This window comes from Solea solea, chromosome 9 (assembly GCF_958295425.1).
Source record: "Solea solea chromosome 9, fSolSol10.1, whole genome shotgun sequence".
Taxonomy (NCBI): Eukaryota; Metazoa; Chordata; class Actinopteri; order Pleuronectiformes; family Soleidae; genus Solea; species Solea solea.
Window position 1 is genome coordinate 24,569,703 of NC_081142.1, and position 21,218 is coordinate 24,590,920.

At 38.5% G+C, this 21,218-nt stretch overlaps 2 protein-coding genes across 2 annotated transcripts; one reads left to right on the plus strand and one right to left on the minus strand.

The window, feature by feature from the left end:
- Positions 1-688: 688 nt before the first annotated feature.
- Positions 689-16,473, minus strand: tomm70a (translocase of outer mitochondrial membrane 70 homolog A (S. cerevisiae)). The gene is made up of 12 exons (XM_058638631.1): positions 16,128-16,473; positions 14,626-14,799; positions 10,678-10,804; positions 10,468-10,577; positions 9,687-9,835; positions 9,274-9,481; positions 7,314-7,448; positions 7,037-7,144; positions 5,627-5,743; positions 5,433-5,530; positions 4,382-4,504; positions 689-4,283 (listed from the first exon to the last, which is right to left on the minus strand). Exons 1-12 carry the CDS (start codon positions 16,365-16,367, stop codon positions 4,130-4,132), a joined length of 1,743 nt encoding a protein of 580 aa, XP_058494614.1. The 5' UTR covers positions 16,368-16,473; the 3' UTR covers positions 689-4,129.
- Positions 16,474-18,726: 2,253 nt separating this feature from the next.
- Positions 18,727-21,210, plus strand: lnp1 (leukemia NUP98 fusion partner 1). The gene is made up of 4 exons (XM_058638998.1): positions 18,727-19,169; positions 19,486-19,707; positions 20,048-20,134; positions 20,346-21,210. The coding sequence occupies exons 1-4, from the start codon at positions 18,903-18,905 to the stop codon at positions 20,544-20,546; spliced, it is 777 nt and encodes a 258-aa protein (XP_058494981.1). The 5' UTR covers positions 18,727-18,902; the 3' UTR covers positions 20,547-21,210.
- The last annotated feature ends 8 nt before the right edge of the window (positions 21,211-21,218 follow it).

The following is a 21,218-nucleotide window of genomic DNA, read 5'->3' on the forward strand; positions in this document are numbered from 1 at the left end:
TGTCATTTCATTCACGAGGGGTTGAGCTTGTTGTTTGACAGAAGGGGCGTTTCCAGGGGATGTGGGGGCCACAGAGAAAAAACTGTGGCGCTGACCCTGTTCTTCTAATCGTGTTAAAATTGTTTTGTCTTTCATTTCTGCCAAATGACCTAGGGCCAGAGTCTAACATTCAAATTATTTTATTTGGCAGAAATGTAATATATATAATACTCATAATTATGTAATTATGTTTGGGATGTCATATGTTAGGATGAAAAAACAAAGCCACAATTTACTTTAAATGCGTTAAATAGTAAAAATGACTACAGGATAAAAGTAATTCATTTGCAGTAGAAACATGCAGCCTGTGGGCCCCCAGTTGATTTTCTGCGGCCTGCCATTTATAACGAGTCATTTGTGTTATTTTTATTTACAGATTGTATCATAAATGCTTTTTATGTTTAATGTATAATTATGTGAATCATACATCATTACCCATTAAAACACAAAATTCTATTAAATATCACAATTATCCCTGTAGCAATATCATTCTGGAAAATGGTGATACAATTGTAAGCTTGTACTGTCCACCTCAACTGAAGCTTTTTCTTTTACTTGACTGCCCCCTACTGACCAGACTGGACATTCACACTTTAAAACCATGTCACAGAGTTAGAGAAAGAAACAGAGGAAACTCACAGATCAGTGATTCATTCCAGGAATTATAACTTTATTAGAATTCATCATCTTGTCTTTTACTTTGGTCACTTTACACGTTTCTCTGATTTTCTATCAAACAGACAAAACTTTTAGTGGACTTTTGTTTGTGGATAAACTGCTTCAGCTCCGTTTTTCACGTTTCCTTAATTATTGTCGAGATCTTGTCACCAACAGCTGGAATGTATGATTTGGTTCTTATTGTGAGCACATGTGATTCAGGGAAAAGTCTTTCACCGTACATTCTCTGCTAATTTTAACACAAAATAACTCAACTTTTTTTCTTGTACAGTGTTCAGATGCTGCTCCAAAACCAAATCACACACTGAACCATGAGATTCTCAGAGCTGCACATCGGCTGGAAACAAGTCTGATCAAACCAAATATGGCATGAGAATAGTCAATGTCAGTTCACAACAGAATAGAAAATGAATGTTTCTCCTTCAAACACATTCGCCAAACCCTTTGATATAAAATAAGATTCTTTTAGTTTCCTAGTGTTCAAGACAGCACAAGCATTGCATTTATTTATAAAGTCAACATGCTGCACAAAGGTTATAAAAAAGAAAACAAGCAATCCCAGGTTCTTTTTTTTTTTTTTAAAGAAAAATGAAATCACTTTGAAACCTGTGTCGCCCCATTAACTCTGGGATTAACTCCAGCATGACAAACACACACACGACATGACGTTTAATCCTGCATTCAGAACTGATGATGAGGAGGAGGAGGAAGAGGAAGTAGCTGGACATGGACACGTCCAAGATGTCACAGAATCAGCACACATTCATTTGACACAGTTAAACAAAAACACCGTCATACACCGTGTGTGTGCTTGGACTTGAAAAAACAAGATTTAATGATGTTCTAGTTGATTATTAAGGTGTGTTTATGTTAAATTAAGTGTGGTGGTATGAGGTATTGCTGCATTCCAGTAGAAAATGTAAAAATGACCCTTTCCCTCCAATATCTCGCAATTCCTGTCAAAATAATCGCAAGTAGATGTTTATTCCAAATCAAATTCAGCCCTACCCGATACTGATATCTCAACATCGAGTATCTATGAATACCGATACCAGTCCGATACGGTCATTTGCGCGGATCACAGCTAATTCACAAACATAACTCTCTAAATATTATTCTCCCATAAAGAAGAAATCAACAGCCGACAACATGACTCAGCTAAAATGCTGCTGATTGTTATTTACATTGTCACAGTCTGTTAACAGTGAAACATGCGATAAATAGGATTGTATCGGCTTTAGCTTTTTTTCTGTTTCCGATATCCGCGCCAGTGATTTCAGACCAGTGCAATACGTTCAGACCAGGACAATACGTGGTATCGGACAATACCACGTATCGGCTCATCCCTGCTATCTTGCGCACATGTGTGTACGACGGATTTACCGCAAACTGCATAGGAAATTCCAAGTTCCGACTACAAGTCCCCCCAGTGCCTAGAATTTGCAAAACAAAAGCATACACGCTTTTGTTAAAGCAACACAAGGAAGGATTTAGACCGCATTAAATTATGTTTTCTCCTTAATTAGCACGACAGAACTACAGGATTCAGGTCAGAAAACACAAGCTACGCAAACTACAGAACTGTCGTTCTTTTTCTCCAGGGTTAGTTTTTGTTTCTGATATGTTGTAAAATCAAATAATGTAACCATATTAGTATAACATGCTCCAACACAGGCTGCTGTACGTGGTCTGAACTTGTCATTTACGACAGTTACCGTTTCCGAACAGCAGGGGGACCCCTGGAGCAAATCCTACTTTGTGTTACTTTAATAAAATCTGCGTCAGTTTAAGTCTACAATGTCTTTAAGAACATGTTCACGTCTTTATCTCACGGTCAGACATTTCCAACAGGAAACTGAAGTTTATAAACCACTCACTCTCCCACACCAAAGTCCATAGAGAAAATCAGTGATTTTAATATCACAGCATACAGGAATTGTTGATCCACTGCTGCCTTCATCACTAAGTTCAAATGTCTTAATTTGTCAATTTAGGCGTAAAAATCCCCTGTTCAGATTTACTTCAGTGACACAAAGTGACCACACGAGGCAGCAGAGGACCAGCAGCTCCTGTGTCCCTGTGATCTAAAAATCACTGATTTTCTCTATGGACTTTGGTGTGGGAGAGTGAGTGGTTTTTCTCATCGACTTCTACGCAAAACCAGTTTGAAACCAGTGGAGCGAGTTGTTTTCACAGAATCTTACAGCACTGGTCAGTACCTCATAGAACCACACGTGAACCATCACCTTGTGACTGTGTTGGGATTAGGGATTACAGACTGTATAATCAAACATGGACATAGTCTTGTGGCTGCAAATCGAAAATGTCATTTTGAAGCCTTGCGATTCCCAATTTCCTGGTCACTGTCAGGTTTTTTTTTTGCTTTAAAAAAAACATTTAACCAGATACCAGCTGTCAATCACACGGGTGTCCACTCATGTTCACATTTAGAGGAAAATAGATGACAAAGTACATATAATTGACAAAACTGACATCATGCTCTATATTTATTAATAGAGGTAGACATTAATAAGGCTGATATTTGATTTGTTCTCAGAAACGTGATAAACGTCACAAAGTCGTTGAATCATTGTTTTCATCCAAAAGTATATTTCTTTTAGTTTTTGATGACTTGTTTCATGAATTTATTATGTACTTCATCATTTTTATTGAAAATACTGTATATTGGAGAGACGGACCATTAGTGTGGTTCAATTACTGGTTACTGAAGTTTGTAAACCACTCACTCTCAAGTCCATAGAGAAAATCAGTGATTTTAGCTGGCGGGCACACAGGAGTTGTTGATCCACTGCTGCCTCCATCATTAAGTTCACAAGTATTTTGGAATTTTCTGGGTTTGAAAAACATCATTCATATTGGCCTCAGTGACGCAAAGTGACCACACGAGGCAGCAGTAGACCAGCAGCTCCTGTGTCCCTGCCAGCTAAAATCACTGATTTCCTCTATGGACTTTGGTGTGGGAGAGTGAGTGGTTTACAAACTTCAATAGTGGCTCATTTTCTTATCAACCTCTACTCAAACCAAGTTCTGTTTCAAACCAGCAGTCACCCCCCTTGTGGCCAACAACTACTCCTGTCCTACTTCATTGGCTTCACTTTTTTCAAGCAGAAGACTACGTCTGGCTTTATATACAGTCTATGATTTGGACAATTTAGTTTGAGAAAATTCTTCAGCTCCTTCACAACAAACCTTTTTAATGGTATGAAAACTGTGTGTGTGTGTGTGTGTGTGTGTGTAAATTATATATATATCTATGTCAGGGCTCTTGCATTTCCACATTTAAGTACTGTGTGTTTTTAGTCTACAGGTCAAAGTGAGTCAGACAGTTACGTTTGAACACAGTCGGTGTGTTTAAGCGATGCAGACTGAGGTTGGCGATGGACTGAAAGAGTTACAGTGTTGGCGGTTTCAGGCCGTACTTCCTGGCAACTTCTGTCTGCGCGTACGCTGCGTCACACAGCGAGTACAAATGAGCCATCTCCATCTCTGACTTGGCCAAGTTAATGGCCTTGTTGAACATCTCTATGGCCTTGTCCAAATTCCCCCTGAAAACAAAAAGATAAAGATGACATCCTGTTAGTGATCGGCACTTTAAGAAGAAAAGTGATCTTATGACGTGTGGATTTCAGTGTTGGCCGTGTACCTCTGCACTTCAATGGTTCCCATAGTTTCATAAGCAAAGTCACACTTGTTGTCTATTTCAATGGCCTTACTGATGAGCTCCAGACCCAAGTCCAGGTCCTGTTTCCACTGAAGCTGTAATAACCTGTAAAACACACAAAACAACCATTAACAGCAGCTACTATTAACATGAATCAACAACACATAAACAGGACAGTCCCGTCCTGAGACACAGAGGCTGTAAACAACCATCAAATAAAAGGGTTTGGTTCATAAAATGTTGAAAAATGTCTTGTTTTGTCCACAAACTAAACTGATTCAGTTTTCATGATTTCTGTGTTTTACGGAGTAAAGAAACCAGAAAATATTCACATTTAAGAAACTGAAAAACCAGAAAACTTGTTTTGAAATGAATTACTTTAACCCGAACTCTTACTTTTAGACAGACTTTTCCAACAGGAAACTGAAGTTTGTAAAGCACTCAGCAGCAGGAGGCGCTCACAGCACAGTCATCGCTGATCGTTTCACTACCTCATATAACCACACTTCAAAAAAACTTCAATGATCCTTTTTAAAGTATGTACATTTAAAAGTGCACAGCTAAAGCTAAACATTATTTTCATTTAGTTTTATTTTTTTATGTTACCCATCGTTTCTCCTTCTGTGTGTTATTGACTGCTCAATATTCCATTTACAAAGATATATGTGATGAAAACAGAGGATATTCATAATAAAAGGAGGAAAAAGAGAGAAATGTTTGAATTTTCTGTTCACAAACTTCAGTTAAGTTATTGTAGCTAAAAATGTGAATATGTTCTGATGTCTCTGCTCCTGTATGACTAAATTGAAATCATTAAAAAAATACACAAAATAAAAAATTTAAATAAATATAAGGATGAAATGTAAATGTGTTGTCATTGAAAATATAATAATCTATATGTATAACATGTTTCAACACAACAGGTTTGAGGATGTTGACATTTACAGTTTTGATTTTTATTGGATTCAACAATGCTGTAATTTATCCAGAATATAATCTGCAGATTAATTGAAGGGCAAAAATGGCTGCCTACCCCTTGTGGACATATGTGGTAGCGTTATCTGGTTCCAGTTCGATACACTTGTCGTACATCTCGTCTGCCTTTCCAAACTGTTGCTGGTCAGTCAGAGCCTGGAAAGGACACGCAGAGAAAAACCAACATCATCAGCACAAACGTCTGAAAAAGCAGATTGTGTTTGACCCAAGTGGACGTCAGTGACGCAGTACCTGAGCATAAAGAGCGTAGCCCTCTGCACACTTTGGAAACCTCCTGATGACGTCCTCAAAGCCGTCCATGGCCGTCTGGACTTGTGACGGGTTGTTTCCAGTATAAGCTTGTCTGTACTGGACGACACAAAAACATCAAATAATGAGACTTAGCAGCTAAAAATCAATCTGTACCTGACATGACTGCTGATGCTACGTCTGATCAAGATATGGATATTATATCTATATGTTGACATGAGACAAGATCTGTTCTCACATTTTGTATCTGTGATGACCTTTCCTGGTTTTAAAAGGCTGTTGCACTGATAATCGTCATAGTTATTATATTGAATAAATACAGTTGTGTTCAAAATAATAGCAGTCCAACATGTCTACCCAGATCAATCACTGTATTTGGTAGAAATGATATTACTACAGTACGTGGCAAATAATTTACCAGTAGATGTAGTATTGATTACAAAATACATGGAATTGACAAAACTATATATATAAAAAAAAGTAATTTAATAACATCTTAAATTTGAAGCCCAATTATTTGTAATTTTAGTTTAAAATTGTTAAATTAAGTCAGATTAGGATTTTAAGATTAAAATAGTTTAAGATTGGTTTAGGGGATTTAGGGGAAGTTTAGATTGGAGGGAAGCTTTAAACTTTAGATTAAGTTAGTTTAAAATTATGATTTAGGGTTAAGGTAAGGTTAAGTTGAAATAAAGGTTTAGATTGAAGTTAGTTTAGTGGCTCTGTGTGTCTGTTTGTGCTTCCGCACTTGCACTTGCCAATAAGAGACCGACAGAGGCTTGTTGGGTGACTGGGGTGAAGTCTGCCATCTCTGACTGCCTTGTTTAAGATTGCTTTTAAAACAAAGTTGAGATTTAGTGTAGGTTAAGATTGAACCCAGGATTTAGGGTAGGTTGGTAATAAGTTATATTATATTTTATATTATATATATATTTGTACATATGTACAGTATATATATATATATATATATATATATACACATACATACATATATATATATATATTTTAAGATCAATACAGATGCAATACAGATCATAAACAGTAGATTGTACTTTATTTTACAGTGTATTTAGTCTATTTTAGGGTGCATTTACAGTGTATTTTAGAGTGCACTTACAGTGTATTTAGTGTATTTCAGAGTGCTTTTACAGTGTATTTAGTGTATTTTAGAGTACATTTACAGTGTATTGTAGAGTGTATTTACAGTGTATTTTAGAGTGCATTTACAGTGTATTGTCACAGATAAACAACCTGTGTGCAGCTTTATATCCACATTTATCTCTTATTTCGGGAATATAAAGTACAACAATTTATACAGATTATTTATAAGACATATCACACGGTCCTAACAGTGATTATTATTTTCTTCTCATTGAGATTACAGTTACTTACGAGAGCGAAACATTTCTGTGCCTGAGCCAGAGCAGAGTCAGGTCTGAGGACGATGCACTCGTCAAAGTCTCCCACCGCCTCGTCCACTTGGTCCAGCAGGATCTTCAGCTGATGGTGGGAAATAACAATAATTATAATAATTTAAAAAAGAATCCTCTCTCTACTGCTTTTTTGCTGTAAATCAAAATCACATCCGTTACAGTTGTGGAGACGCCTCCTGATGAGCAGCGGAAACACTCGTATTAAACATCGTGAAGACACTACGCGACCTTCTTACCTGTCCTCGGTGGTGATACACGTCAGGGTTTCGTGTGTCGATCTCGGCGGCCATGTTGAAGTCCTGTGTGGAGAGCATGGGCTGCTGCTGCTGCATGTACATGCTGCCGCGCTTGATCAACGCGTTTGCTCGTAGCTGTGGGAAAAAAAAGAGAGACTCTCTTCATTCTGAGGCTTTTATTCTTACTTATTGGTGCTTTTCCACCACCAGTCGTCCCAGAACGACTTGAATTGGCATGTTTTTTTTTCTTTTCCATGATAGTATCTGCTGTTTTTTTAGTTCCTGTTCTGAGGTTCAGCTGAGCCGATACTAAAATGTGACGTCAACAAACTGCTGGCCACTGATTGGTCAGAGAGTGTCGTCACTGAAGAGTCATGAGCAACAATGTCCAACTGTAGATCAGTTAAAAAGACTTACAAATCCTGAAAACATGCGTTAATCTCCAACATTTAGCAAAGGAAACTAAATGTCAATATTTAACAGAGGAGTCTGGTGTATGTAGAGACAGCACTGCTGAAAGCTGGCCATCGTGACCACGTTTAGGAATGTCCCGATATAACTTTTTCACTTCCGATACGATACCGATATTGCAGTCTTAAGTATTGACTGATACCAATATCGATCCGATATCAGAACGAATCATACATACTTTAATGACTTATTTTGTAGTGTGGAATGTTAGAATAGGCTTGATCAAGTGATATTACTTAAACAGAGAACAATAGTCAGCAACAGTAGGTATGAGAAAAACTGACCCATTTATTATTAACCAATGGGTTACATCAATTTTAACCTTCAACATAAGAATATTGGATTTCTTTCCATGTTAATTTCATACAGTCTATGGTTAATTTCATCAGGAGGAAAGTACCAAGTGCTAATGGGGATGTTTTCAGAGCCCCCGTGTTTCACAGGTAACAGCGTGTCTTCAGAGAACACCCCCCCTTGTTTTCACTATTTTGGATTAGCCCAACCCACACAGGGTGAGTGATTCGTCCCGCAGGTAAACCCGGAGCCCGGGGACCGGCCCCACAGACGTACTTAGTTCCGTGTGTGGAACTTCAGGACACATTTAAAACGCCTTAGGATGAGCTAGCGTGGTGCTAACGGCTAGCTTGCGCTCTGATTTAGCCTCTGATTTCAGAGGTTAAAGAAAAATGTTTAACCTCTGAAATAGCAGTTACACACACACACTCTGTTGTTGTGATTATGTGATCTACATGCATCCAACACGCAGAGCCCACGTGATCACAACAGGCGCTGCTGGATAGAAGTGCTGGAGCGGAATGGACTGTTGTATCGGAGCGCTTATATCGTTGATTTTAGAGGCACTCCGATATAATCCGATACTCTTTTTGGCTGATATCGGACCGATATCCGACATCAATATCGGATCTGGGACATCCCTAACCATGTTCAGTGGTATTTCAGTTCAGTGAACTGAACTGAACTGAAATCTGTGAACAAATCTTTTTAATGATTCACTTTCACCCAAACAACTGCTTTACAAGTAGTTTGTGTTTGTGAAAACCACGTCACCAGTTTCACGCAGCCGTGCAGTGATGACTCTGCCCACGTTGAGGAGGAGCCACTGTAATGGAAAACCAACCAAAACATGTAGAGTCGAGCCGTGCCATAACGAGGCTAGGTGTGGCAGGACCATGTAGTGGAAAAGCAGTATTTGTTTATGGTAAACTACCAGGGCCGCTACTCAACTTTTTACCGATTATCTGTCAATTTTTCCTGCAGTGACTTTCTCACTGAAATGAAGCTGCTGCTCTGTTTTACTCTGTGTTTACCTTTGATAACACCATAATATACCTTTAAATCCTGCTCTGTAATCAACAAAATACCAGGACTCATCAGTGTGAAGCCACACATCTGCTGGTCTTGCAGATAGTTGTTTACTTGTTTATTATGTCTTCTACACTACATCTCAAAACATATAAACGACACTGACCTTCACATTGGCATCCTGCATGTTGATGACTCGGTCTAAATCAGGTTGAGCACCAGTGGCATTTCCGATCAGCAGGAAGAAGGTGGCGCGCAGCAGCAGGGCCTCGGCAGTGTAACGACCGCCTGACTCGATCTCCTTGGTGCATTCGCTGATGATTTTGTCGTAGTTCTCCTCCTCCATGTACTGCTTCGCCTTCAGGTAGCCAGAGCTAAAAAAAAATATATAAAAAAATAAAGGATGGTGATGATTTCGGTCAGTCCTCTGTCACAGTGAGGCTACATTACTATGAGCATGTGCTGTGGATGCACTTAAAATATGGTAAAAAGATAGGAAACAGACTTAAATAAGGTGATAAAACTTGTGGCACTATAGCCTCTTTCACACTAAAAACAGCAGATATTCAGAGGTCTGACCTCTCTGCCACCTCGGCTGTCTCGCCCTCGTTGTCCTTGTCTTCGTCCTTCTTCTCTCCTTTCTGCAGCGGCTGAGAGATGATGTCGTCTGTGAACGAGCTGAAGTACGACTTGATGAACTGAGGCGACGGCATCATGGGCTCACGGTTCTACAAACAAAGAGGTAAACTGATTAATGGCTTAGGATGATGAATCAGACCAATATTTGCCAATAACAGCCAGTAATTACAAATGACACTTTCTTATTCTATGAAACTTTATTTTGTTTTATGTATTTAATATCTACTTTATAATTATTTTTTATTAAACATACTGTACATAATTGCAGTGCAAGAAATGTAGATTGAAGAAACAGACCATGGGTTTGCTCAATAACTGGTTACTGAACTTAAGATATTAACACTCACTCTCCCACACCAAAGTTCATAGAGAACATCAGTGATTTTAGCTGGCGGGGACACAGGAGCTGCTGGTCTACTGCTGCCTAGTGTGGTCACTTTGTGTCACCGAGGTCGGAATGTAGGATTTCAAACAAAGAATTTTACAAATTAACACATTAGAACTTAGTGAGGGAGGCATCAGTGGATCAACAACTCCTGTGTGCTGTGATGTTAAAATCACTGATTTTCTCTATAGACTTTATCAGATGGATTAAAAAAAAAAAAAAAAAAAGCAGCATCAATTATTGGTCGGATTTCTAAAAATCTGCCTCAGCATCAGCCATAAAAAAAACAAATCTGTCACCCTCTAACAAGAACAGTCTCCTTTTGTAGAGAAATACCTTGTACTTTTCTTTGGCCTTCTCTTTGCCCAGCAGCTTCAGAACTTTGTCTGCGAGTAACATGCTCTGCTGGTTCTGGAAGGCTTCAAGAATACACACCGCTGTGACATCTGCACGAAAACAAAAGCCACTCACAATTAGAATCACACAGTTTTCAGTTTCACTTCAAAAAACAAACAGACTTTATCAGAGGCAAGACGAGCGCCTCACCCTCGAGACACTCCTTGTTGTTGTCAAGTTTCTCCAGAGCTTTGGCTCTCCTGAAAAGAGCCTTGATGTAGCGTGGATTCATCTCCACAGCCCGAGAGCAGTCCTGCACCACCTCTGTCCACTTACACTGAAAAAAACATCAAATGTTGTTCAAGATTTATAATCAAATCAGTAGTAATATAAATTATTTTGAATATAATGCAGTTATTTAGGTTTAATGTTTTTATACAAGTTAAATTAAGGAATATTATAAAGAACAAATAATAAAGGAAAAACAACAACGATATATACATATATATGTGTGTGTATATATATATTCACACACAGTGGTGTGAAAAAGTGTTTGCCCCTTCCTGATTTCTTATTTTTTTGCATGTTTGTCACACTTCAATGTTTCAGATTATCAAACAAATTTAAATATTAGACAAAGATAGCCCAAGTTAACACGAAATGCAGTTTTTAAGTGATGATTTTATTTATTATGGGGAAAAAACTATCCAAACCTACATGGCCCCATGTGAAAAAGTAATTGCCCCCTTGTAAAACTATCAAGTCACTGTGGTTAGTCACATTTTTGGAAAATTTTACTTGCCACACCCAGGCCTGATTACTGCTAAACCTTAAATAGAACCTGTCAGACAAAGTGAAGTCGGCCAAAAGATCTCAAAAAAGGAAGACATCATGCCGCGATCTAAAGCAATTCAGGAACAAATGAGAAACAAAGTAATTGACATCCATCGGTCTGGAAAAGGTTACAAAGACCTTTCTAAAGCTTTGGGACTCTAGTGAACCACGATGAGGGCCATTATTCACAAATGGAGAAAACATGGAACAGTGGGCAACCTTCCCATGAGTGGCCAGTGGACAAGAATTACCCCAATAGCGCAGTGACGACTCATCTAAGAGGTCACAAAAGAACCCAGAACAACATCTAAAGAACTGCAGGCCTCACTTTACCCTAAGGTCAGTGTTCATGACTCCACCATAAGAAAGAGACTGGGCAGAAATGGCCTGCATGGCAGAGTTCTAAGACGAAAACCACTGTTGGGAAAAAAGAATATTAAGGCTTGTCTCAATTTTGCCAAAAAACATCTTGATGATCCCCAAGACTTTTGGGAAATACTCTGGACTGACGAGACAAAATTGAACTTTTTGGAAGGTGTGTCCCATTACATCTGGCGTAAAAGTAACACCACATTTCAGAAAAAGAACATCATACCAACAGTCAAATATGGTGGTGGTAGTGTGATGGAGTGGGGCTGTTTTGCTGCTTCAGGCTGTCTACCAAAAAATCCTGAAGGATAATGTGCGGCCATCTGTTTGTGACCTCAGGCTGAAGCGAACTTGGGTTCTGCAGCAGGACAATGATCTGAAGCACACCAGCAAGTCCACTTCTGAATGGCTAAAGAAAAACAAAATATAGACTTTGGAGTGGCCTAGTCAAAGTCCTGACCTCAATCCTATTGAGATGCTGTGGCATGACCTTAAAAAGGCGATTCTCATGCCCGAAAACCCTCTAATGTGGCTGAATTACAACAATTCTGCAAAGATGAGTGGGCCAAAATTCCTCCACAGCATTGTAAAAGACTCATTGCAAGTTATTGCAAACGTTTGATTGCAGTTGTTGCTGCAAAGGGCGGCCCAACCAGTTATTAGGTTTCGGGGGCAAACACTTTTTCACACAGGGCCATGTAGGTTTAGATTTTTTTCCCCTGCCTTAATAATTAAAAACCTTAATTTAAAAACCAGGGGCAAACACCTTTTCACACCACTGTATATATACACATATACACATATGCATACATACATATGTATAAAAAACACCCCAGAAATCTATTATTTAATAAGTTTGATGATAAATTTAGTTTTCATTATAAAGTGATCTTTATATCTAAAGCTCAATATGTAAAACTACTCTTTAAACAAGAACACTTTTAACCAGAGGGGCAAACCATAAAACAGTATGTGAGTTTACTGTTCAAACAAAGTTTCAACATAACACCTTTTGCTCACAGTCTAGTCAAACATGATGGTGAAAGGATTGGAGAATGTGTTGCTACACATTAACCAAAACAAGTGTAACCACTGTTCTCTGCAGGAGCTGATGCTCTCCCTTCAGGCTGTGAGAGGACGACGAGGAGGTTAACCCAGTTCATTTAAGAACAAATGGATTTCCCTCAACAGGCACCTGAACCCAGAGACCAGCTCTTCAGAGATCAGAGGCATCTGCATCGTCTTCTTTTTTTTTTTTTTTCAAACACTGCGTTATCAGTTTATCAGAGGGTCACACCTGTTTTCTGTGACACACATGACAGAGCAAAACAGAAAGTGAAAACATCTTTGACAGATTCACCGTTTATATCTGTCACATATGACACTATCTAAACATAGCACAAAAATAAATTTGTGTTTGGTGGATTATTACTTTGTTGTAACAATGCTTCTTGGCAGTGAGACTTATACCCTTGGAAAGACCGTTTATTTGTCTTTTAAATGGTTAAAAGGTCTTCTCTGCCAATGCCAAACAGCTTGTTCCGCTATTGACTCTTGTGCGGCATCTCCCTCACTGCAGAAACTTGTCATCAGTGGAGTCTGGAGCTGAAACGATTAATCGTTTCTTAATCGATTACTAAATTAATCGACAACTCTGTTGATAATCGATTAATCAGTTTGAAGCCTTTTTCATGATTAAAACAAGATATCTGATTGAAGGTTCTTAAATGTGAATATATGCTTTGCTCTGCTTTACTCTGGAAATCATTAAAAGTTAATCATTTTGGTTTGTGGACAAAACAAGACATTTGAGAACATCATCATTTCCAGGTTTGATGAACAACGATCAACATTTTTTAAGGTTTTCTGATATTTTATGGACCAAGCGATTAATCGAGAAAATAATCGACAGATTAATGGATTATGAAAATAATCGTTAGTTGCAGCTCTAGTGGAGTCAATCTCAATGCAGAGAGATATTAAGACGAGATTCTGCAACCAGTCGTAGTTTCATATCTCCTCAGTCTGGGACCACTCGCCCCCCCACGGAGTAGGGCATATCATGATATAACTAGTTCACATTGACCAATATCGATAATTATTGATAATTTTTTATGACCTATTTAAAATGGAGAAAAACTTAATTCTAAACTGAATGAAAGCATGTCATTGGCTATATAATAAGCCAGTGCCTCAGTTACATCTTTGTAATGTTTAGATGTTTTATCATCAGCAATGTTACAGTGTACCTCAACAGGGCGGTCTGTGTATCTCCACATGTAACAGCAGATGATGTTGATGGCCGTGTTGTACAACGTGTGTAATCCAAAAGGGTGTGAGTGATAGAGATGGTAGAATAAGTTTGTTGTATTTCCACTCTTGGCGGAGACGGTCGGCTTGCATATGTGATCAAACTTAAAATAACCAATAAACTGCCACATTGGTGAGGTCGTGTGTCCTTTTATTAATAATCTCCTCACTTTCAGCACTCATTCTCACCTCTTCTCACTCACTAATGTTGTGAGTGAGACACGAGGAAGAGGACGACAAAACCAACCATGACAGTTGTTCAGTGATTGGCTGTTTGACTGCCACTCCAGAGGCCTTGGCCACGCTACAGGTTGCAAACATGGTAGCTACTTGGTTACGAGGAGTTTGTTCATGCAACCAAACCTGCTTGTTCTATTTTTCTAGCGCTTGCTTTTTTTTTTCCTAACAAAGTTGAGTGACTTTATTGAACATCTTATTAAACGGTTTCTCTATTGATATTGCCCAGCCCTACTTGTTACAGAGAATAACGATGCATCAAAGAATCAAGAACGACAGATGCAGCAGATCATGGACACACCTGTCACACACTGATAATGTATCCAGGTGTAAGAAAAACACACATGGGATTTTGACATACAATAGTAAGCTTCACTCAAACATAGACAGACAGAAGATGTTGCCAACCTGCTGTTCGTAGGCTGCTGCTCTGTTCTGGTAAAATGTTGACAGATCAGACTTCTGCTCTGTGGGGCAGAGGGCGATGGCCTCTGTGTAGCACTGGATGGCGTTCTCATACTTGCCAGCTTTGAAGTACTTGTTGCCCTTGTTCTTTGCTGACTGGGCTCGATCCAGTGGGCTCTACGTGCAAGAGGAAAACAGCGACATGTTCACTTTAACAGTCAAAGAAGTGAAATTCTCACATTTGCCAAGGAATACATCAAACTGACTTATTATAATTATATAATGACATATAATTAACTTTATTTTTTAAATATTAGTGTATATCATTTGGGAATGCCTCACCCTATCCTCTTATTCTGTGTCTGCCTAAAAACCACAAGCATCCATGTGACATGAATTTAATCGCAGGTTCCCCATTTTGTTCAAAATAATGCTGTGTTCCATTTTACATCGCTCACCATGTTTCAGTTAAGAAGTCTTGTGAAAACCACGGACACAAACGTATCTCAGGCCAGTCATTGTTAACAATACCAGTCGATAAACAACTTGGTATTTAACGCACACAGACGGCGTAGTAGAGGTGGGCCAAAATATTGATTTGGTGATATAAATCGTTGTCCTTCTTCGTGCGATATGATAATCGATACGTTAAAAAATGCTCCATCCACGTTCAGTTCATAGACTTAAGACCTTTGTTTTCTATGTTATGAATAGAGAAATCGTGCACTTTTAACTTTTCACACACATTGTTTTCTTCACTTTGACAGATATCATGATGTATCGCTATATGATTGTCTCACATTATATTGATTATCACAGAATCGTTGTATCGTGATATTAACGGTAGTGATGCCCGGCGACAGAAACTTGCAGTGACTGTTTACCTTAGATGGAAGGAAGGACGACGATATATCAGCACATTAATTTTGACCCACCCTACATAAAAGATCAATAATAAAATCACATTTTAGTTGCAAACCAGTTTAAATGAACCTGTTAAACCTGTGTATTTGTATGTGATGTAGCAAATGTGTAGTACTTGTTTTAATCATTTACTAACCTCGTATCTTATTCATTTATTTTCAGATGCTTTATATTGACATATCTGAATAAAACCTCATGCCATAATCTGGCGTCGCGCTGCATTATAACATCATAATCGCTAACATTTGTTATATTTTGTTTAAAGATTTTGCGCGTTAGTGATGAGGCGATTTTCAACGAGCTAACCTAGCAGCTACGAGACAGCTAGTTAGCAGCTAACACTGGCTAATCACCAGGGTTCGCCGGCTGTCCTCGGCCGTCCTCGGCTCCTCTCGGCTGTCCTCGGCTACTGTCGGCCCTGCTCTGGTGAAGGTAGCTGTCAGTGACAGTGTCTGTCACTTCTGTTGTCCTTGACTGTTGTCTCACATGAATGACACAGCGTAAATAAACCACGGCAACGATAGTGCACCATGCTAATGCTCATGCCCGTTGAGTGGCTGAGTGTCACAGGCAAGCCTCACCGTTTTCTCCGGTTCGCTGTTGGCTCGCGGAGCCTCGCCGTCCTGGCCCTGCTGCACGGGGCTCGCGCTACCTTCGGGAGTTTTCCGCTCCCCGGTGCCTTTGCCCGGCTTCGTCCTGCTGCGGTTCCACAAGTACACCGCCCCCACTCCCAGCACTATGGGCGCCCCGACTAACAGGGCCAGCTGCCAGCGGGGGAGTCCGCTCCCGGACTGCGGCTCGACTGGCTTTGAGGCAGCCATGATCAGAACAGACCGAGCGGTGGTTAGCTGTTAGCTTAGCCCGTAGCAGCTCCGGACAGCGTGAGCAGCAGAGCAACACACACACACAGTACACTTCCTCCAGAGGTCAAACCACGAGCACAGCAAGGAATCATGGGATATTGGCGGAAACACCAACGGCTCCATGTAGTTGTAGTTCGCCATGATATTTTGTAATAAAAAAAATAAAATAAAAGATTAAAAACCCACCGCAATTCATTATTATAGTATTGCTTTTACGCTTACTATTACAAATACTGCAAAGTATTACTGTTACGATTCATATTAGCTTCAGTATTAGCATTTATATTACTATCACTATTAGCATTACTACTAGTATCACAGTATGTTATTATCATCACACTAATAATGACTATTACTAATAATATTATTACTAATAGACATACTAATAACTATGTTGTACTTTGTCCAAAGTCAATAATACATGTTTATTTTTTAAATTATAATTATACATTATATAATTAAATAATGCATCTATTATACATTATAACATACATAATAGACACAATAAACACATATTACATTTTACATAACTCTTTAGTTAATTGAATAACTGAAAAGTGAAACAAACATTTCTGAAAAGTTAATTTGAAGAACAGCAAATAAAACAACAACTTAACATATATTATTTTACAGTACATTACAGGATATTATTATACTTATACCACTGTAAGTGCCTCTGAACAATATGTTTACGTCATCGTTTGTGTTTGTTTAGTAAAAATATTGTCTAAGAAGACAAAGCTGGGATGTAATTTATTCCAAAAATAAACATGTCAATAAGTGGGGAAAAAAAACCATCAGCAGGGATCTTATCTTGTCTTGTCTTGTCTTATTTTATCTTATCTTACATACTTTCTATGCTTTCTAAGCCTGTTGTCCTGTGCTGCTCACTGTTATTAACCTGTGTTATCGAGTTCTGTAATTATGTAACTCAATCATTCATGTATGTAATTAAGTTAATAAATAATATAGTCACAAAGTTTGGTTTGAATATCATTAGCAAATTAAGTTTATTGAGTTTATTCAAACTAAATTGAACACATTGTTTTAACAAACATTTGGGTGATTTATTCTCTTCTAATAAGGAGAATAAATCCTGTGTTCCATTTGTGAGCAGATATTTGAGTTCAGCCTGAGGCGACCGTCTCTGAAAGTGAGTCTTTTCAAAGACATCTGTATTTATCTGTATTTATCTGTATGTATCTATATTTATCTGTATTTATTTATATTTATCTGTATGTCTCTATATTTATCTGTATGTCTCTATATTTATCTGTATTTATCTATATTTATCTGTATGTATCTATATGTAGCTGTATGTATCTATATTTATCTGTATTTATTTATATTTATCTGTATGTCTCTATATTTATCTGTATGTATCTATATTTATCTGTATTTATTTATATTTATCTGTATGTCTCTATATTTATCTGTATGTCTCTATATTTATCTGTATTTATTTATATTTATCTGTATGTCTCTATATTTATCTGTATGTCTCTATATTTAACTGTATTTATCTATATTTATCTGTATTTATCTATATTTATCTGTATGTATCTATATGTAGCTGTATGTATCTATATTTATCTGTATTTATTTATATTTATCTGTATGTCTCTATATTTATCTGTATGTCTCTATATTTAACTGTATTTATCTATATTTATCTGTATTTATCTATATTTATCTGTATGTATCTATATGTAGCTGTATGTATCTATATTTATCTGTATTTATCTTTATTTATCTGTATGTATCTGTATTTATCTATATTTATCTGTATGTATCTATATTTATCTGTATTTATCTATATTTATCTGTATGTATCTATATGTATCTATATTTATCTGTATTTATCTATATTTATCTGTATTTATCTATATTTATCTGTATGTATCTATATGTATCTATATTTATCTGTATTTATCTATATTTATCTGTATGTATCTATATTTATCTGTATGTATCTATATTTATCTGTATTTATCTATATTTATCTGTATGTATCTATATGTATCTATATTTATCTGTATGTATCTATATTTATCTGTATGTATCTATATTTATCTGTATGTATCTATATTTATCTGTATGTGTTGTAGCTGTAATGTTATTAAGACAAAGTTAGATTTTTTGATGTTTTTAAGTAAAGAAAAAACCTCATCATTTCCCAGAGACAAAGCAGATTTTATTTAGTTGAAGATCAATATTTTGCAGTGTGACAGAGTGAATTTCGTCCCTGCAGCTTCACTCATTCACGGCTCACTCCATATTTATCGACACCTTTGATGGAGTCAGTGAGTGGAAAGTATCGGAGTTTTCACTCGTCTGCCTGAGGCCTCGAGGCCTGAGTCACTGTGATGGAAACAATGAAAGCACAGGTCACACACACACACAGTAGATTGTCATGTTTAATGTCTGGATGTAAAACAGACAAACAGCAGTTTGTTTGTAGATGATCCAGGAAGTGAGGTCACTCACTCACTCATGTCTGTGTGGAGGGACAGAGGTCGTCACTCACTCACTCACTCACACAGTCACACAGTCGCAGAGAGCAGGTCCACCATCATGTCTCTCAGGCTTCTCCCTGCCTTCACCATGGACAACGATGAGGACGACGACGGAAACTTCACTAAGTGGATGAGCAGTTACTGGGGTCACGGCGCTGAGGGCGGACACTCTCGAGACAGGAAACGCAGTTTCAAGAGAGCGTCCAAGAGTCACGTCGAGAGGAGAGCGTCACTGCCCACTGTGGTGAGGATTCAGCAACTATTATAACCTACTATCTTATTAATATTTGGACTATGAAGAAACTTTATTAGGTTACCAAATCATGACATCCTGGCTTTTCTTCTTCTACTTCTACTTCCTCTTCTCCTCCATCCTCCTCCTCTTCTTCTCCTTCCTCCTCCTCTCCTCTTCCTCCTCCTTTTCCTTCAACTTCCTCCCCCTCTTCTTCACGTCCTCCTCCTCTTCTCCTACTTCCTCTTCATCTTCTCCTTCCTCCTCCCATTCCTCTCATTTTCCTACCTCCTACTCTTCTTCTTCCTCCTCTTGTTATCCTTCACAGTCACAGTTAGACACCATGAGGTTGAACAGACTCCACACAGCCGCCATGAGCAGCAGAGAGGAGAAGGTGGAGGTCAGAGGTCACCAGAGAGCTCGACGCTCCTCCTCCTCCGATGACAGTCGACCAAAGTTGGCCATGACGGAGAAACGCATCACTACCATCCCTGAACTCACGGAGGCGCTGGAGAGGAGACTGTGTGTGCGTGAACACAGGACCAGCACGGTGTGTGTGTGTGTGTGTGTGTAATGTGTGTCCAGGTATTACTAATGTTGTGGGGACCTAAACCTGTTTCCACAGTCACATTATGGGGACTTGTCTTCCTTGTGGGGACAAAATCAAGTCCCCACAATGAAAATTACTACATTTTAAGGTGAAGATATGTTTTAAGGTAAGGTTGAGGTTCGGGTCGGGGTTAGGATTAGGTCAGTAGTAATTGTGGTTAAGGTTAGAGTAAGTCTCCAGAAAATGAATGTAAGTCAATGCCTTGTCCCCTCAAGTCATGAATGAAAAAAAAAATTACAATAGTTATTATGGTATTAAAATAATTTTCTCTGTTTTTCAGAACAGAACAGACGACGGTTGTTATGATGACGTGCGTCAGAGAGAAGAAACTCAGGAGTTTAACTGTTCACATCATTACCACAAAGAGGTGAAACTGCTGCAAAACCTCACTCATTTACTGCTGTAATCTGTACATTTGACAAAAGATCAAACAAGTTTATTTTAAGCTTTAATGACCAGAAACAAGTTAAAAAGTCCTTAGATTCACTAACAAGTCTGTGGTTGACTTTCATGTTGCAGTGGTCCACCGTGTTTGTCTCTCAGGTTTAAACTAACTTATCTCTGATTGGTTGGTGAAGGTGGTTCGTAGGTTAGAGGCGTGTCGGCCTCGCAGCAGCAGCAGCAGCAGTCATGTGAAGGCAGCAGCAGCAGCAGCAGCAGCAACAGCAGCAGCAGCATCATCGTGTCAGGTGAGAAGGAAGTCTGTGGACGGACCGATCTCCAAGGACAAGGAGGAGCACACACTGCGACGTCAGTTTTCCCTGAGGAGACATCGCTGATGAGGACAGAGGTGAAGAAGGTCTTAAAAAGGGATAAAAATGTGTCTTCTGACTTTGTTTCCTCACAGAAATGTGTGTCACTGACCGTCACTGACACATTTCAATGATTCAACATGAGGTTTAAGCCAAACACGGTCACTTTAGTGTGAGCAAACGTTGGTAAATATCTCTGAGTCCGTGTTTGTACAGAATATTAACGTCAACTCTCTGGTATCAACAGTCCTGCTCTCTGTCTCCCCCTGTGTCTGCCAGTGGTACTGCAGCCTCACAGCTGCTCTTCTTTCTTTTCTTCATTTCATCGTCTTTAGTAGGAATTTTAGTGTTTTTACATTATTTTCAGGTCGTGTAGAAGCAGGTGGTGTTATGTAATTTCTCTTTTCTCTTCTCACACAATGAATTTTGAGTAGTTTTCTTACAAAAACAAGTTTCTTTAGTGTAATCCTGTCCTTGTTGCCTAACATTACCCAAAACATCAACTCGTGTGATGTTATTCACAGTTCTAAACAATGGTTTCCGTGGCAACTGTGCAGATATTAACTTTCTGGAAATCACTGACTGCAGCTTTAATGTGGCACAGACAGCGTCGTCGTCTTAATGAAAGATAATAAAAGATTGTGTGTATTAGTTCTTGTGGTCAATCATATTGTGTGTATTTTAAAGTTGTAAAAAGTC

What these genes read in the sequence shown, in the direction of transcription:
- tomm70a (XM_058638631.1), bottom strand. Translation starts at nt 16,367, where the DNA reads ATGGCTGCCTCAAAGCCAGTCGAGCCGCAGTCCGGGAGCGGACTCCCC. An exon ending in ACAGCCGAGGTGGCAGAGAG is followed by an intron (nt 9,482 to 9,686) that starts GTCAGACCTCTG and finishes ATTTTTTTTTAG; the next exon opens with CTCTGGCTACCTGAAGGCGA. An exon ending in CACAGAAATGTTTCGCTCTC is followed by an intron (nt 5,744 to 7,036) that starts GTAAGTAACTGT and finishes TGTGTCGTCCAG; the next exon opens with TACAGACAAGCTTATACTGG.
- lnp1 (XM_058638998.1), top strand. Translation starts at nt 18,903, where the DNA reads ATGTCTGTGTGGAGGGACAGAGGTCGTCACTCACTCACTCACTCACAC. An exon ending in GAGCGTCACTGCCCACTGTG is followed by an intron (nt 19,170 to 19,485) that starts GTGAGGATTCAG and finishes TATCCTTCACAG; the next exon opens with TCACAGTTAGACACCATGAG. An exon ending in GTGAACACAGGACCAGCACG is followed by an intron (nt 19,708 to 20,047) that starts GTGTGTGTGTGT and finishes TCTGTTTTTCAG; the next exon opens with AACAGAACAGACGACGGTTG.